Source organism: Gallinula chloropus (assembly GCF_964237585.1).
Source record: "Gallinula chloropus genome assembly, chromosome: 29".
Classification (NCBI taxonomy): Eukaryota; Metazoa; Chordata; class Aves; order Gruiformes; family Rallidae; genus Gallinula; species Gallinula chloropus.
Genome location: NC_140114.1, coordinates 3,685,207 through 3,704,031, shown reverse-complemented (window position 1 = coordinate 3,704,031; position 18,825 = coordinate 3,685,207). Strand labels below are relative to the sequence as shown.

The window sequence follows — 18,825 nt, the reverse complement described above, 5'->3', positions numbered from 1 at the left end:
AGAATGGCAAAGGGCTCCAGAGATGCTGTTACCTGACAACTGACAAATTATTTGGCATTGAAGTACTTTAAAATGCTTTTAAATCCTGTGTTTCTGGACACTGGAGTTGGTGTAACTTTCATCCCCACCAGTCAATCCTGAGGCCCACATCCCCTAGTAGGACTTTGCTTAGGAGGGACCTTCCTTTCCTAGCAGTAGGAATATATTTCCCAGTCAGTCTCTGATCTCTGTTCTGCATTGGTGCCTGCTGGGCTTGCAGTGAGGATCAGTCACTCTGCTGCCCAGCATGGCAGCCGTCCTGCTTGTCATAAACTGCAGTTGGGATTCTCAGGCTGGGACTTGAGACAGCGCTTGTGTGTTTTGGTAGGAGAGTGTTTCCTGTGATCCAAAGCCCAGTCTTTCCCATTGATTAACTAAGTGGTGTTCCTGGACTTCGAGGTTAATTTCCCTGTGAAAACCAGGAGTCCCTCAGTGCAGAAAGATCAGGCAAAGATTTAGGATGGGCCTTCTAGATAATGATGAAAATATCAAAAGCAGCTAAAGGACTTTGAGTGTTCCTAATCAATTTTACAATATATTTGTTTAATAGATGTGCAAGTAACATTTATTGAATAATGCAGCAAGAACAGCGTGCAGTGAGAACAGCCAAGTGGAAGAATGCTGAAGTCAGTCATGATGGAAGGCATGACTGAAGGCTTCAATTTCTTTCTTCATTTCCTAGGAAGAAGAAAAGACAAACCAGCAGTCAGCATGAACAAGAGCTCCAGGACCCTGCTTATTTATTCATCACAGGAATAAAGAATCTGTCCATACATGCAACTGTTAGCAATATTTAGCAAATACATGTGCTGCTACCACCACCACCACATCTTTCTTTACTTCCACGGATGTTAAACACGTGTATCTTTGGATCCTGTCAGCACAGACAAGAGAGACAGTGTGGATCTGTATCACGGGACCATGGCTCTGTATCAACAGTGGTTCCAACAGGTAGAAAGAAGAGCCAGTTCCAGAAAAGCCCCAACTAAATGCTGGAAATGCTCCCTTCTGCACCCTGAATCATTACTTGTTAAAGACTTTTCTCTTCATACACAGATATGCTCCTGACTGACTTGGAGCATCACTCTGAATAGGAGGCTTGGGGTTTTTTTGGTTAAAGCTAAAGTAGGAAACTAAGAAATCAAGTCTCTCTTAATTTAAGCATTACAAGTGAAGTCGCAAAACCTCACAAGCCCCAGGCAACAGAAACATGTCCCTTCCCATGCTAAGCCACATCACTATGCTGGATGAGAGATGGGCCTGTTTGTCAGGAATGGCATCCCTGAATCCAAAGCATCCTCAGGGCTGCACAGGCAGAACAGAACATCCGGTCTAACTCTTTGTCAGATGTGGAAGACAAGGGCCAAAGACCAGGTCTTCCTCTTTTGCAAGGCAGGCTGAGAAGTAGAAGGAATTTGCTCTCTTCTCAGGCACAAGCAGCTCAAAGACAAATGGATTCAAGGATCTTGTATCTAAAGACTCAATATCCAACCTATCTAAATGGACTCAAGGCTGGGAACGCCTGACTGGCACCATGGGTGCCTCTGGACGATTTCTGCTGAGTTCTGACAAGTCAGAAGTCCTCTCTTAGAGGAAGGGATCAGAGAATGTGACTATTAAACCATCAGAGGCAGAAATCTCCCCCTGTGTCAAAATAAAGATGCTCACGACAAAGGTTGTGGGGAAGGACTCCTGACAGACTGAGGTTAACTGCTTGGAGATGGCTGTGGGGGTGGACCCACTGTCTTCCAGTTCAAGCTGTTCCCTGCAGAAACTGCCAATGACTCTGCCAAGTACAACAAGGGTTTTGCAATACGGAGAAATGGCCTCAGAGTGAAATGGAAAAGTCTTCTACCACAGGCAACTAAGCAGTGAAGAGTAACACCCTGCTAAGTGCCATGTCCAGAGCGCACACACACACAGGCAGGACTCATGCTCACTTAACAGTGATACAAAGTGCTGTAAGACACAGGAAAGAATCACCTGCACTAGTTGGGTCGTGTCGTAATCTTCCCGATGCCGGTAAATGCACCGAGCAAGAACACCATAGAGTCTTTCCAAGTCAGAGACGGTGAAGTTCTTAGTTGCCACAGTGGCTAAAGTCAACAGTTGCTGAAGAGAAAATGGGAACAAGTTCAGAATAGCCCCAAATCCTCTGAACAGGCTCCTCATGCATATTTTCAGAAACTAACCAGTAACAACGCCAGTGACATCCTACATTTTCTACAGCAAAAGAAAACACGAGGGACCCTTCAGAGAACACATTAAATACCTCCCAAGATTTAACTGGAGAAAAGGAGTTACTTTTTCATACTACAGAGGAAAGGCAGGCTAACATTTCAGGAAATATTTCGGTACTCATCTGGCTATCCCATCAAGAATCCCAATTGCAAATCAGCTGTTTCCAGAGCAGCACGGAATGCAGGTCAGGGAGCCAAGTTACATCAGCTGGCACCTACCTCTAGACTGGGTAAATGAGCAGAGTGACTCTGCCTGTAGCAAGTTGCCAAGCTTGCACACAGTCCTGCCTGTTACCAAAGATGTGAATGTGATAATCTCTGGGAAAACAAAGTAGCAGCAGCACCTTCTTCCACTGCTGTGGCTGTTTAGCTTTGGTGTTGTGTGAGGCTGTGAAGATGGAGTTAAAAGAACAGCCATAGCACATGACAATATTCCTGCCTCACAACTGCCCGTCATCAAACTCTGCCTCCTTCAGATCCACTAGCCCTCAAGTTCATTTCACTCCACCTGGAGATAAGACATATGTCCCACTTCCATATTAGCAACATTGAAATTCAACTTACTCTGAGCTCACTGCCATCCACAACCCCTGGCCCTCTGCGAACTCTCGCTGCGTTACCGTCACGGGAACAGCTCGCACCAGTCACAGGGTGTACCAAGGCACCTGGAACGGCACAAATTGCTTCAGTCGGGATTTCTGCTTCTCTGGGTGGGCTACAGGGTCAGTGAATTATCCTGGAATACAGTCTCTCTGCAGGGCCAGAGTCAGAACTGTTGCCAGTTATTTCTTCACTGAGAAGCACTTGACTTTTACCTTCTCTCTGGCCAAAGTCACTGCTCCATCAACAGAAGGCACTCGGGCATACAAGAAAAGCACTAGAGAAAAAGGCAGGGTACAGCCGGGGAGAAATACACCAGCGTTGCCATGACAGTCTGGCAGGCTAACACTCACTCCCAAGTCATGTAGGTTAGGAAACACCTTGCACTGCAAACTGGAGCATGTAAGCCTTCTGTTCAACAGGTGACTCTGGGGCCACACTGCTTGAAGTCCAGCTTTTTAACTCACACTGGTCATTACTGGGAAGATACTCATACAATAAAAGGAAGTCAAAGGCTGTTTTCCCTTTAGGTACCATTTGAAAAACAACCTGCAGGAGCAGAACACCAGCATCTGCAGAAAGACACGACTTGGGCTTTCAGTAACTACAGGGGCAGCATCCTTACGCAAGAAACACACTGTGCTGACTGCAGAGAGGTGTTACAGGAAGAATGGAACCAAAGATGGCTCATCAATAGTGTAATCCAAAAGCAGCTTAAATGAGCTGCTTGACCTTAGCTTTTGAATCTCTGTCTTCAGAACCTTGTGCTCGTTGGCACCCCAGCATTTCACTCCTCCTCAAGCCTGAATGTTCAGGAAGCACCACACTCTCCTTCTCAGAAACAGATGTTGCCCACCAGAACTTTCTCGCTTTTATTTTAAGTCCCAGATTTAGTTTCATGACCATTTTCATGTTGTTCCACCACATCAGAAACTCTCATTCAATCCATGTTACCCCAAGACAAACCTGTGAAAAGTTACTGAGAGAAAAATACCACAAAGCAAAAACTCTACAGCTACTGACTTACAGGTACCCACGTTTTGTATGTAGAATATCCTCACCTGCATTGCTTATGGACTGAGAACGTGTAGGAGCTTGATTTAGAAGTAGGTCTTCAAAAAACCTTCTTCTTTCTCCCTCATCAGGACACTGGACATTGAAAACTTCATTTTGACCAATAAACAGCTCTCGTATCTATAGCCCAAAGAGGAAAGTTATTTCAGATACACGGCGACACACGCTCAGACTCTATTCCCAGAAGATGAGTACCTGTCTAAATTCTAAAGTGTCACCTGAGTAAGACAGACTGTGAGGAGTTGTCTTCCTGCCCTTTCCAAGCATCTGATGACAACCACCTCTAGGTAAGCTGACCCCACATTTGAGACAAAATAGGTCTAGGATGCTCAGCATGGACTCTTGCTGAATTTTGTGAAGGAATACGCCTACAGATCGATTTACAAGTGACTAAACAGGAGTTGGAATTCAGCTATCGACTCTGTAAAGCTTTCACTTCTATGAAAAATGCTTATTCAAGAATTGAAATACAAAGTTACAGTCCATTGTTACAGCGTGACCACCGTACTTTCTCAGTAAAAATATCCCTTTTCAGTAAAAATGTTTTCAGTTTAAATAGGTTTCCCAGTGCCATTGCCAGCACTGCATATTCTTGACTAATGTTCAGACCCAACCATCTTGAACTCACATGAGTGCTTGTCTGAAGATAACGGACACATCTGTCGAATAGGCAGGAGTGTGTGAGAAGGGGGGAAAAGTTGGGTCAAAGTCAATCCCTTTACTCAGAAAACACTTGAGACAAATGCTTTTGGCATTGCTTTGTCTAAGCAGATTTGAGGAGACCTGGCTAGGGTGCCCGAGTAATAACAGGATGCATTTGTTTAAGTACCCCAATGCTTCAAGGAGCTCTAGATGAACAGGAAATTGAATAAAAAGAGAAGGAAAAGTATTCATGTCAATACCTCTCTTGGGAGATCTGTGTAACTCACATCCGATGTTGCAAGCAGCAGAACTGGGGCAAATGATGGGATGTTCTGCAGTAGTCTTGTAAAGGTTGTTTTCAGTGGATCTCCAACAGCTTTCCACCACAAGTCAATAAGTGGAATATAAATGATACTTGGTGCCTTTCTTTGAGCTTCTTGCATCACCTGGCAAAATGAAAGCCTGGATAAGAAGACTGAGCCATTTGGAACAGGCTCATAAGTAACCAGGGATCAGTCAAACGCTCTTACCAAATAGGAGTACACAAAAGTCAAAACACAAAACCAAACCACCCCCAGAACAACTCTCCAACCCAAAGGTAGAATTTTCACTTTGACTCAAAGATAGACATTGCTACACAGACAGGAACAGAGCTGGTGTAAGGAACCTCACAATGTACATGTTGTATGTGGTGGTGTGCCTGAAAAGACAAGACTAACCCTGTCTTCTTCAAGACAGCTTAGTTGGGGTAAATGGTTACATGATGGAGACCAGACCATTTTCAGTTTGGAGCAGGAACACATCTGAGTCAGTCGAGTCTGGAGCAGTCTGAACAGGCAGAGACCAACGTGAAAAGATGAGAGCTGATGCTGATGAAGTGGATTTCCAGGCAGAAGTAAACCAAACAGCACGTCCAAACCAGGCCACCTCCATTAACAATGAATGTCACTTCCTTTACTAGTTTAGAGACAGTTTGTGAATCCCATGAGCATAAAAAGAGGAGATACCTGTGCACACGTTTTTTCCCATGATGTGTTGCCAGCAAACAAAACAGGCATGTCCAGCGTATAAACAGGAAACTTTTCCAGGGCATGTATTACTGCAGGTGCCAAATGAGAAGTTTGCCCACACCCTGGCTCTCCAACTAGTAAGCACCGTGGCCTCACACAGGTTGGCTGGTAAGGAGCAGTTCTAGAACAAGGAGGAGGAAAGAACTTTCAGAGTCAAGTGATGAATAGACACACAGCTGTCAAAGGCTTTTCCCTAACCTCCTTTGTTTGTAAAGACTCTCTCTGTTCCAGCATGTAAGAAGCTGGTCTGTGATCAGAAAGACTTTCAAAACCCATTTTCTTACCAACTCATCCCATAGCTCCCCTACGAAATCCCACCAATCCTGCTATTTGCTTGGCTGGGTGAAGCAACAGCTCTTGAATCACACAGGGGACTGTCCAGCTCAAATACACACACACCAGCTGGTCAGTAACCTGATATTGGGCAGAACAACCCTCACTCAGGACACACCTCTCTGGATCTCTTCACCACCCGTCCACCCCAATTTTCAGCTGCAATTTGCCTATTGTTACTGGAGACGGAAGGAAGGGAGGGAGGGAGGGAGGGAGGGAGGGAGAAGAGAATTAGGAAAAAACAATTGAGGTGGGCACTGAAACACGTTCCCCGTATCTGAAGTGCACAACTGATTGGTTAAATTACAGCTGTACCCGAAGTATGTGTAAGATTTTCTCAGTCCTTCTCATTGTTTGAATTGTGTTTGGCTTTCCTAGTAATCACTCTGCACTAGCACGAAATACATTTGTCAAGAGCCCTTGTTGTGTGCTACACTGTTGTGCCTTTGCTGGCTGAAGTCCAAGATCCCAGAGACATAACCAAGCTCAGCAGGTCAGGTTTCTCTGGACAGCACAGCGACAGAGATTGAGAAAAAGAACTGACCCAACAGTAGTGGCAACAGGAAAACTTTTCAGCTGTTAGCTTATACAAGCTGCACATTAAAATGTCTGAAGATCAGCATGAACAGTTACCCTCTAGGATGGAGGAACTGCCTCTCTTCTCTTCTGGGCTTTTTATGCGGTGGCATTTCTTCAAAGGTTGATGGTGATCCTGGTAGGATATTTTCCAGAGATTAGCATAATAGCAGTTAACAAACCTCCATTTGTCTGGGGTGGAGCAAGTTTATCACTTTACAGACTCTCACCAACGGACAGACTAAACCGGCTCAGGCCTGAGGCTGTCATAGGCAGGACCTCACATCTGCTGGGCAAGCCGAGCCCCAGCGTATATAGTGCTAAACCACTCTGATCTCATGTACAAGTGTGCACTGCAATCCACAGGCAGTCAGGTTAAAACCCTAGGGTTAGAAATCACGGTAGCTCAAGCAGTATTTAGCTTAAACCACTTATACGTGACTTGTGGGCCTGACATTCTTCAGACAGGCATTAGAAGCCTTCCCTTCTGCCCCTAGTTAAATGTTTTGAAAGAGCTACCTTGTACATTCAATCTTAGATCCATATTTACAACTGAGAAATAGGATGTTAGCTACTGCCACAAACAGGATGCTGAAGTAGAGAAGGCTGTTGTTGACTGCATACAGCGAGTCATTCACAGCTCCCATCCTGCACTTCAGTTTAGAATCCAGAACACAAACTGTGTGTGGTATTCCTGCAATGAAGGTGTGCCCCTGCCTGTTACACAGTGCTGCTGCCATTCTGCTGGAGAGGCTGGTGGATGGTGATGGCACAAATGAGCAGCTTTTGCTTTGGCAGAATGTTAAAGAAGTGAATGCTACTGTTGTACCTTGTTGGTGGTCCTTCCGTAGCGCAGACTCTGTGTGGGGAAATACTCTCTGCAAGGCCTGTAAAATCCTTGCGAGGGAGTTTTCAAGCAGCGGTTTGGCAATAGGGCATAGCGCTCGCCCAGGGGAAGCCAAAGCCCTCTGTGAAGCTGGAGTAATCTTCTGCATAGCCACAAAAAAATCCTCTGCTGTTATTTCAAGAGAAGCAACATCGATTGGCAGCTTCTCGTTACTTTCATAGATCTGAGGATAGTGGCGGCGCAAAGCACAGAGAGCAGCTTCAGCACATAAGGCTCGAATGTCAGCACCGCAATACCCTAAGAAACAAGACAAAAGCCAAATGGGACATCAGTCTCAGGCAGCACACCACTCAAAGCCCAGGTTTCTGAAGTGCAATACTGAGAGACTTTGCCCGCAGCCAACAATTCACAGGTTAACAGAGCACTTCAAGAGGCACCGCGCTGCAGACAAGTTTTGTTACGTCGCTCGCAGCCTGGTCTCCCACACTTAGGAAGCAGTCTCCTCATCAGAACTTTGCTCCTGAGGAAGATGCCCCAAACCCATTCAGCGTTCTCAGAGACACAAAAAGAATATTCACAAAATGAAAAGAATCTCTTCCCTTCTCCCACGCCGTGCCAGGTGCCTCACTGCCACGCTGTGCAGCAAGGTGCAAGAGCCTGGGTACTGCCTGGTAGAAGCTCAGATTCCTTCGGACTCAGCCACGTGCAGAAGCTCACTTTGTTTTCAAACTTACCAACACATCTGTCAGCGAGCTCTTGCAGGAACGTGCCTGGTGGCTGAGGCCTCCAATGTTGTGTGTGAATCTCAAAAATCTCCTTTCTAGCCTGGAAAGAAAATGGTTGTGGTTTGTCCTACGTCTTCTCTTAAAAAAAAACAACCAAGCCAACCAACACAAAATGCCCCAGATCCTCACATGAAGACAAATAGAGGACAGTGTCTAGGTGGATACAGTACATAAACAAACTGAACGTCTTTGGGAATGAAAACAAGTTCATTCACTCCGGCACCAGCCTTGGTAAAAGTTTTTCCTAGCAAAAGAGGAATGCTTGTGTGCACAACATTTCTTTGCTTTTCAAGATGTGAAAGCAGTAATTTATAGTTAACTGAGACATTTACTGCCAGAGTCACATATAATCACAGAGATCCAGTACCCGACCTTACTGCCAATGCAGCGTCGCTGTTGTCCAAGTTGTCAATACTGATTTTCACCTGAACTGCTCTGCAATACCGCACTGTGACCCTGGTTCTGTTCTCAAGAAGGACTTTGTCACATCAACATGAAGGTTGAGTTTCAATTCTGACCTTTGTATCTGGCAAGCTGAAGAAGAACTCGCGATCAAAGCGTCCAGGTCTTCGTAAAGCAGGATCTACAGAATCCAGCCTGTTGGTGGCTCCGATTACCACCACCTCTCCTCTGCTGTCAAAGCCATCCATAAGGGCCAGAAGAGTTGTTACGATAGAGCTAAGGGAAAAAACAGAATTTCCATTCACTGGTTTAGAACATTTTCTTATATTCTACACAGTCTTCTCCAATGATGACTCAAAAAGAACAAGCTTTTATCATTGAGACACTGGTTAGCTAAAGACCCATTGGAAGACATAAAGAAACCAATAAGCTAACACAGGCCTTGTGCTCCTATCAAGCTTAGCGAATTGATTTCAATTCTTGTTGAAAAATACTCTGTTATTTAGCAGCAATTACTGGTTTGCAGGATCAATTCCCGTGTCACAGCGTTAAACAGGTTCTGGTCTTCTTTTCACAGAGGTCGAGAAGCTTCTATGTAGCTGCAAAAAAGGCACTACCTATGAATCTGGTCTTGTTTGTCGGACCGCACAGGAGCAAGGCCGTCTATCTCATCAAAGAAAATGATTGAAGGTCGCATCTTGTAGGCCTAGAATGGAAACACAGGATCCTGACATCATAATGCAAGCACTATTTTAAGGAGAAAAAATCCTTAAACGGGTTTGTTTCGCATGGTTTTCCCATTTGCTCTATTTATCTTTCCCAATACAGGTCAAGACCTCATGCCCCTCAATAACCCAGTGCAAAAGGAAACACTGACAAAACACAAAAAAGCAGGGAGTTCTTCCTAAAAATACTGACCACAGAAGTTTACAGTTACCACTCGGACAGAACACAGGGCACATTTCAGCCTTACCTGATCAAACAATTCACGAAGCTGTCGTTCAGTTTCCCCTGCCCATTTACTCAGGCAGTCGGCACCTTTTCTCATAAAAAAGGCTATTCTCCTGCCACCTCGGCTATATTCGTTAGCCAGCGCACGAGCAACCAGTGTCTTCCCAGTTCCTGGTGGACCGTAGAACAGACAGCCTCTGCAATGAAAACAAAACACAACCCCACAAAACCCCCATTAAATTCACATATGACAACCCCCCTAATGGAAAAATACCTATTACAACCCCCATCCCGAAACTACACACCTCTTCTCTCCTAACCAGAACTAGCGGCAACAGCTGAAGAGGGAGAAGGCAAAAAGAGATGGAAGTTCTGGGTTCCAACGCAATTTAACAAGGCAGGAAGTGCAATTGATAGAGAGGAGAGTGGAGATGTACAAACCTTGAGAGCACATCATTGCATCCCAGAAGGACACTGCCCACAAACTAGCAGGGCAGGTTACAGCACAGCACAGCCAAGCAAGAATAAACCTTAGCACAAAATCCCAGACTGGCATAACTTGGGAATCACCAGTTCATTCTTCAGTGATACGCTGCATTGAAACGCTCTCCCCTCAAAAGCTCTAAGTTACTGGATTTGCTCTCCCAGACCATGCATTGCTGATGCTAAAAAAGGTGCAGGTCTAAGGCTGGGAGAGAAAACTGCATTTCCAGATAAATACAGTCATCAGTGAGAACAGCTGAAACGTTGCTGTTTCAAAAAGAATTTCAGTGCATAAAGAAGCCAAACCCTGGAAGACTTTCCTTCCGTTATTTGTAATACTTTCAAACCGACTGAAAGCAAAGAATTTCACTGTAGAACTTTGCTGATCAAACACATACAAAGCTAACAATTACATTTCTACTTGTTTCCTGACACAGAACTAATATAGCAGCGTAAAAAGTGGACAGACTCTTATATTACCCCAACCACAAACACCACTGCAACGCTGTGGCTGTAATTCTCAGTCTTACTTGATCACTTGCGACAAAAGACTCTTGAGAAAGAACACTGGACTTGCAAGCAATGAATTACAGTTGACTACAGGTATAGTATTCCTTCCTGCTTGTAAACTAATCAAGTTGGCTTGTACCTAGAACGCAAAACAAGAACACCCCAAGCCCTCCTTTTAAAGGCAAGGCAGTGACAAAGGATGCCCTTGCTGCAGCTGGATTCTAGATTCTACCCATTTTAAATAAATTCTTTTTTACTACTGCTAAGAAAACCCACCAACAAGGCTGAAGAGTTTGAAGCATGGAAACATATTGATAGCTCAGTTGAATACTCTCAGGAAAATGGGTTAATTAGAATGTACACAGTATCTGTTACCTTGGAGGCTGAATTTGGAATCTCTCAAAGACTTCAGGGTAAAGCAGCGGTAAAATGACCATCTCTTTTAAAGCTGAAATGTGGTCAGAAAGACCACCCACACCATCAAATCGTACCTAAAGAGAAAGTCAACAGAGCACATCTCATACATCACAGAAAGCTATGACCTTGACAAGGTTCCATCAGAAAGTCTGTGTCAGCACAAAGAAGAGCTCTGGGCAGTATTCAAATTGCTTGAGAGCAGAACTGTAAACCCCCTTTCCATTAGGGGGGTTACCCATAGGCAGCACGTGACTGGAAGCTTTCAGAAACACTGCAAACACCTCGCTGGCACGCTGATCTAGCATTACTTACTGAATGGCCTGTTTGCATTGGATCAACATCAGCCAGACTTGCTCCCCTTTTCCTTCGATCCTTCTTGAGGTTTAGTGGAAGGCACCTGATTTGAACGAAGGAGAGGAAGAGGAAGGCATTTGTTAGCATGCAGCTAGAAGATTTTTACATTTATAACGACAGCAGGTGAACCCAGAAGACCACCTAAGTGAGATCAACCTCGTAAAGAGGTAAATATTTGTTCAAATTGGTTTACATTTAATGTCCAAGAGTAAACAAAGGAAAATGGTCACTCCAGACATGAAGCCAGGCTAACTGACAACTCTTAGCGCTTACGAATATCCATGGCAGACCACACAACACACAGATGAATGCAAGCTGTGAACAAGGAGTTCCACAGATGCAGACTGTGAACTGACCATGACTTGGGTGATAGAAGAACCCCCCAAAGCACACTTCCAAGTACACACTAAGTAATATCAACATTTAAATGAATTCCATCTCAGAATTTCCTTTGAGATCTGTTAGTTTCAGACGACTGTTCTCCTGATGAATCTCATTTCAAAGCCGTTACACGATTTCCCTTGTGACAGGGAAATTTCGTGTTTCTTAGGAAGGTAAAATGTTTAACTGTTTTGCAAAGAAATGGCATAAACAAATGATTCATGGTGTCCTCTCTCTCTCACACACATAGAAATGGAGTTTCACCTCATGTCATATATCCACTCTGTGGAAAGTCAAACCTTCTACACCGGTTTAAAAAGACAGTTTCCTGAACCCGTCCTTCTCTGTCTGCTCTTGAGGATGCTGAGCAAAGTGCTCCTCATATCTAGCAAGAGACAGCGTGCTCCATGCTCTCGCTGCTTGCAGGATCCAAACCCCCTCTGTCATGACTGTGGTCATTTAGAATTTCTAATTTCATTTAGCCTTTTTCTTGGTGAAGGACAGTTTCCTACTCAAACATGAACTGATTCCAAAGAGAAGCCAAAATCAGTACTTGAGTGATTAAGTAAATCCACACAGGGTCTCCCTCTACCTAAATTAGTTTTAAGAAAGTAACTGGTATCCTCCAAGCTTAAAAAGTCTGAGAGCAAAATGTTTTTTCAGAGGGACATTCTGGCTTCAAGTCAAGAAGGAGAGAATTTCAGTTACATCATCTCAGCCCCACCCTCCATAATCACCTCATTGAGGACAACAAATGCTGCATTTGAAATAATTAATGGCTAATAAAAAGTATGGCCTCCCCCCTCAATACTTGCTTTCCTTCTACCCTTGGACTACCACAGCAGTAATCCTAACGTTCATCTGTAATTCCCACCAATCCAAAACCTCTGGAAGCATTAGTCAGCAGTGTCACTGACAGCACTACTGAGAAATAAGGACCATCACCAAACATTCACGAACCTGTCAGTTCTTTGGCTGCAGGAGTCTTCTAGTCTTTGAGGACTTCCAAATGGGGACCTCTGTCTGGCATCTGAAGAGCAGTCTGAAACTTTGCTCTTACTTTGCCTTGGTTCTGTTGAAAGCAAAGAGAAGTTGAGTGCCCGTATGCATTTTCATTCCAAAACCATCTCACTGAAAGAAATCAGCTCTGAAGAAAAACCCTGCAGAGAGCCTACTTTTCAGTGGTGGTTGATAGTCCTCATCAGGTTTCCTCCTCTCTCGAAGGTGATAACGCTTCTGAGTATCTTCTTCATCCTTCTCAACACTTTCTTCTGGCAGAACAACTGTACATTGAGATAAGACTGAACTTCTTAAGTACTCTTGTAAATTAAATTCAGAATGCACTACACAGAGGTTCTGTCCTTGCTGAGATGACTGGGTGGCTTCTCATCGGTCTTAGTAACAACAGTTCTGTCATCTTCTTTAGCTGAGGCTTGAGGCACAAGGGCTTCAGTTTCTCTGCTTTTCTGCTCCCCGTGTCCTTCCCCTTGCTCTGCTGGGAGAGCCCTGGAGGGGCCCAGGTGGCTGTTCCTCCTCCATTTGATTTGGGTGCCTGCCATTGCGTACCCATGCGCTCGTCTGGGCCTGTGCAGGTAGGGCTTGGATGGGCTGACGGCCCTGGGAGCAGCCCACTGGGGTCTTCTTTGGGCTCCCCCTCCTGCCACTGTGTCTCTGAGCTCCGCTGTGGGGGTGCAGGGTTGGTCCATCACAAAACCTAACACTGGTTGGCTCAACTACCACCACATCCTTTCCTGTCCTTAAGCATCCTCTTGCCTCGTTCTGTCCCATCCAGAAATCTCCTACAAGGATCGCTGGGCCGACTGCCCTCATCACAACCATCATTCCCACTAAACCTTCACATTTCCCCCCTCGCTCCAAGCATAAAGTCAATATGGCCTTTTACATTTTTACCAAATAACCTCATTGCTCATTTAGTTGCCCACTGAGCTCTGGGGTGACAGCTCCTAATTACAGGCCTGGGCAGCAGCTTCCTCCAATCACCAGCTAAACACAGAAAGGAACACCACTCTCTTCTCCCCTGCTGATCTTCACACTCTGCAGGAGCTTTCCATACACACCTGGCAACCTGCCTTACTTCCTGAGAAGTCTCTCCCTGCTGCTCACAAGCAGGAAATCTGGCACGTTCCTGTTGTAGTGAGATTGCTCTTCCTCCTTCTGAGGAATAACTTCTCTTTGTATTCCCACCTGTGCACAGCCATCTGCTGCCTTTTATCTTGTAAGCTTTCTGGAGAAGCCTGATGATTATTTTCCTCTCTGAATACCTGTTCTGAGCTCACTGGAGTACAGCCCTGAAGTACAGCCCTGACTATAGCTTGTAATGCCAATAGCAAGACGGATCATTGTTTTAAAGAGATTAAAAATGCCCCACAGTTCAGCTTGTGTCAAGTGTTTAGGACAAGGCTTTTGGCTCGAGCATAGGAAAGAAAACTTAAACCAGAACTAAGCCACAATCCCACCTTGCTCATCAGTTATTTCTTTGCCAGCTCTTGGCACTTCTTTCTTTCCCTTGGAGGTCCCATTGAGGTTCTCCTAAATAAGAAAAAAACAACCCCCAAACCAGAAAGATCAGTCACAGGCATGTAGAAAACCTGACGTGTGTATTTTATCGGGTGCCCCTGTAGTAACATCATCACCGTGCTCCATATAGACAAACGAGTGAAGTAAGGTACAGGAGGAGAGAACAGGTACATCACTGGCACCCAGGAGCAGTGACAAGAATTCCTGCTCTAAAATGGGACTTTGTACATGTGACACTTGAATACAAAGCCCAGTCTATCAATTAATCACAGATCAATAATCCAAGAACCCAGGCAAAACCTAGGAAAAACAATGTCTAGCAGATAAAACATGCATCTGGGCACTTGAGGGACCATGTACTCGCTGATCCTTAGGGGTCTCTCCCACCTCAGGATCTTGTATCATTCTATGAAACTACCTGCAATTCTGCTTTCATTAAAAACAAAAAGGTAACTCAGATCTAAACTAAAACCTGTGAAAGCAGCCTATGAGGATGTTTCAAAAACAAAGTGCCCCTCATTCAAAAGGACAGCAGAACCTAAATTCATAGAGCAAAACTAAGATGTGAAGTGAAAACCCAAGCCCTGAAACAGCTGTATGCAAAGAGCATGCATTCAAACTCACAAGGCAGTTCAGAAAGTGTAGTAGAAGACATGGATTTCAGCATAACACTGCTATTTCATATCTCTTGAAGAAGAGTCTTCCACCACCCACCCTTACGACTCTCTCTGTAGCCCAGCCGTAAGAGGAAGATGTTACATTCCAATTAGGGGGCAAAACCTCACATTCTTTTAGAGTAGAGTGGGTTTTGGAACCGCTAAATTAAAATCACAACTAATTCATTTCCCTATCTGGACTACACCAGTTATACAAAGAGAACAGAACAGATTAGCAGCGCCCACGCTGTGGAATACCCCAGGGTCTTCTCCCATTTGTCCTCTGCGCCTCTTCCCCATGTCGTCCACTTTCTGCTGAACTGCTTCTGCAGTACTAAGACAAAAAGTTGATGTAAGAGCAAGGACAGGCAAATACAAACCAAAACATTGAAAACAGTACACAAAATCAACATCTGAACATAGCATGCACAAGCCAAGAGTCACTGGCAGAATGAAAGACAGGCAGAAACACTAAGACCACTCTGGCTGCATCCAACTTTCCTCAGTATCTCAACTCAAATGAGCATTATAAAAATACTCTTAAGTATGGAAGAAAAGTTGAAATGAAGGCACTTCCAATGCTAAGAACACTGATTTGGAGGGCAACTTAAATCTACCAAAAGTCACAAGGTGAAGTGGTCCTTTTGATTCACAAGGCAACACAGAAACCCACCCAGCACATACACAGAAGACCCTCTCAGATGAGGATCTTTCCGCAACTGGCAATCCAAAAGGAAGATGCCAGGGGCCAGTGTGAACACTGTCTGTACCCAAATTCTCTACACATGAAGCATCTTTCCAAATACGTCCTCCTTAAACAGCCACCAGAACCTATTCCCAAAAAACTCCTTTTAAACACAGAATCACAGAATTGTAGGGGTTGGAAAGGACCTCCAGAGATCATCGTGTCCAACCCCCCCCTGCTAAAGCAGCCTACCTAGGACAGGTCGCACAGGTCGGTGTCCAGACAGGTCTGGAGTATCTCCAGAGAAGGAGAGATCCCCCTCGCAGGGGATATGCTCCAGGCCCTTAGTCAGTGTAGCTGTGAAGAATAAAAGGCCAGCCCTCAACCAACTCAGGGTATATTAAGACTGAGTGATTACAGGACCTACTGGAGGACACCCTACCTGCTCAGCAGTTACTGAATGCTAATGAGCACCTCCAGGTCCAATCCCAATCAGGCTCTATTATGACACGTACCTACATGTCACGCTGACCATTGTGACTTACCACAGAAGCAGAGAATGCTGGGAGTTGGAAGGGCCCTCTTCACAGCATCTAGTCCAACCCCCCTGCCAGAGCCACATCTCCTACAGCAGGCTGCCCAGGACAGCATCCAGGTGGGCTCTGAGTAGCGCCAGAGATGGAGACTCCGCAACTTCTGGGCAGCCTGTCCCAGTGCTCTACCACCCTCACAGGAAAGATGTTCCTCCTGATGTTTAGGTGGAACTTCCTATATACAAGTTTATGCTCATTGGCAAGATTATTCCAGCCCCTTCTGCTCCAGCTAAACTCCCAAATGCCAAAAAGCTCCATCGCTTGCTGCTTCAACAAAAGATCAGCCCAGTATTTACCACACAGCATCCTCTCTCACTGCTTCCCTCCTTGAACTGTGTATGGGATTTGCATGGCAAAGTTTTGGTAGGGGGGCAGGGAGGAGCTACACGGGGACTCACTCTTGAGCAGCCTGCTCCTCAAGGTCTGCACCCTTCAGAGACACATTACAGGATTTCCTTCAGGGGACAGCATTTCTCTACAAAACCAAAGGCAATTCCAGCTAAAACTTTTATATGACTGTTGAACTTTTGGCATTTCTGCAAGGAGAACCTATCACCCTGACTACACGAGGAAAGCTGTGATGACAACGAGGGGGCTCTTGTTCAGTTCACAAGCTAAAGTTTCTTTGGGAGTGCACCAAGCTAAGCTGCTAAGCTGCATTGTGAAAAGGGCAGAAAACTTGGTGACATATCTTCATGAGACAGGCCTTTTGACGAGGACGACTTCAACCACCTGTCTCTTTACTGGGACACCCCAGGAGCGCAGTGCCAGGGGAGCAGCCCGGCCCTGCTCCAAGCGAGCCCATTGCTCAGCCCAAGGCCTGGCTCCAGGGTGAGGGACCCCACAGGGCCACAAGTATCACCTAACAGTCCAAGCAAGTGCCTCTGCCTGGAATAGGACTCACTGGGGGATGCTGACCACTAGTCTGTCCTGGCTTATTTATGTAATGGTGGTTCTGAGTCCTGCAGCACAGAGATCCAAGTGGCAGCAGCAGGAGAAGGGGCTGCAGTTCCTTGCAGCCCGTGCCATCCCTAAGACACCAGGCCAGCATAGATGACAAGTAGCTTCACTTGTGGGAACCAGGAAAGGCCCCGAGTCTGGGCCACATACAGGAGAGTCTGGGGAGGTCGGAGCCAAGGGCTGGGCTGGTGGGCAGAAGGCACAGCTACTGGAGAGGCCATAGGCCTGGGGCCCATCTGTGTCTGCACATGATGCAACTGAGAGGACAGGTCATTCAGGGCCAGTTAGTGGCTTGACTGAGCATCTAAGGAGAGGGAGAGGGCTATACAGAACACACGCACGCACACGTGCACACACATGGGATCAAAATGCCAACAAGCAGAGCAGGGCTGTTGTGTACCTCTGGGGAAAGCAGAGCGAACTACAGGCAAACTGGTGCCCAAGAACAAAAAATACAGACATGCATGTTGCACATACGCACCTCTGTGTGCATTTTCCCTCTAATGGTTTTTCACCCCCCTAGCCAGAGAGGCAACAAACATCATGTCCTTTGTACTGTCCACAAGGTTCAGCCAGACCGAACATGCAGCACTTGGAAATGAGGACATTTTAACTAAGAGACTTTCTAACAGCAGCGGCTGTTGGTGCGCTCTTAGCGGGCGGGGGCGGTGCCGGCGCCGCAGTGGGATGGGGCTGCTGGAGCAGAGCGAGGCTGCCTTCGGCTCCTCGGACCTTTACCGCGTCCTCGGCGTCCGCCGGGAGGCCTCAGCCCAGGAGATCCACCGCGGTTCCCACCGCGCCTCGCTCCGCGTCCACCCTGATCGCGCTGAGCCCGATGCGAAGGAGGAGGTGACGCGGCGGTTCCAGATCCTGGGTGAGGCGTACGCCGTCCTGAGCGACGCGGAGCAGCGCGCGGTGTACGATGAGCAGGGCACGGGGGATGAGGAGGGCGAGGCCCTTCGTGGCGAGCGGGACTGGCAGGAGGACTGGCAGCTGCTCTTGAAGAAGGTCTCTCTGAAAGACACTGAAGACTTTGAAAAGAGCTATAAAAATTCTCAAGAAGACTGGCCGGTACTGAAGCAGCGTACGTGGATTTTGAGGGGGACATGGACAGGGTAATGGAGTCTGGGCTGTGCCTGGACTATACAGACGAACCCAGAATATGGAAAATCATAGAAAACACCATCGATTCCGGAGAAGTCCCATCCCACCGAGGCTTTGTAGAAGAGTCGAAGCAGAAAAGGTTCTCAAGAAAACGCTGGGCAGAAAAAGAAGCTGGAGAGGCAAGAAAGATGAAGAACGAAGCGGGCCTCAGTGGAGAAGATGATGTGAAAGCACTGATTCAAAGCAGAAATTAACATTGAAAAATGGAAACGGAGGACTTGTTGGCACAACTGGAAGCAAAATACAGCAACAATGCTAAAAAAGGAGGAAAGAAGAAAAATTAATTAATTTTTTTGGGAGCTGGCTGTCTTGTGTGCTGTCTCCTCCACTTGTCAGTAACAGAGTTCCCTTAAGTATCTCCTTCCCTTGTTATTCCTCAAATTCTTCCCTGAAATTCTGTTTTCACTGCCGTGCCTGGGAAACCAGTGCTTATCCTGATTTCCTTAGACAACTAATGCCTTGTGCTCTCTATCCGCAGTACCTCATGTGATCCCATGATGCGAAAAGCCCCGTGACATTTGCAGT

General features: G+C 46.0%; 1 protein-coding gene and 1 pseudogene across 2 annotated transcripts; one reads left to right on the top strand and one right to left on the bottom strand.

The window, feature by feature from the left end:
• Positions 1–666: 666 nt before the first annotated feature.
• Positions 667–13,274, bottom strand: LOC311202160 (ATPase family AAA domain-containing protein 2-like; the record flags this gene model as incomplete). Its single annotated transcript, XM_084276701.1, has 12 exons — positions 667–717; positions 2,023–2,151; positions 3,095–3,156; positions 7,404–7,718; positions 8,156–8,246; positions 8,725–8,884; positions 9,226–9,314; positions 9,582–9,756; positions 10,928–11,043; positions 11,282–11,414; positions 12,837–12,975; positions 13,271–13,274. The coding sequence occupies 12 exons, from the start codon at positions 13,272–13,274 to the stop codon at positions 667–669; spliced, it is 1,464 nt and encodes a 487-aa protein (XP_084132827.1).
• A 4,549-nt stretch (positions 13,275–17,823) lies between these two features.
• On the top strand, positions 17,824–18,584 carry LOC311202159 (dnaJ homolog subfamily C member 9-like; annotated as a pseudogene). Its single transcript has one exon. The product of its transcript is annotated as a dnaJ homolog subfamily C member 9-like (transcript).
• The last annotated feature ends 241 nt before the right edge of the window (positions 18,585–18,825 follow it).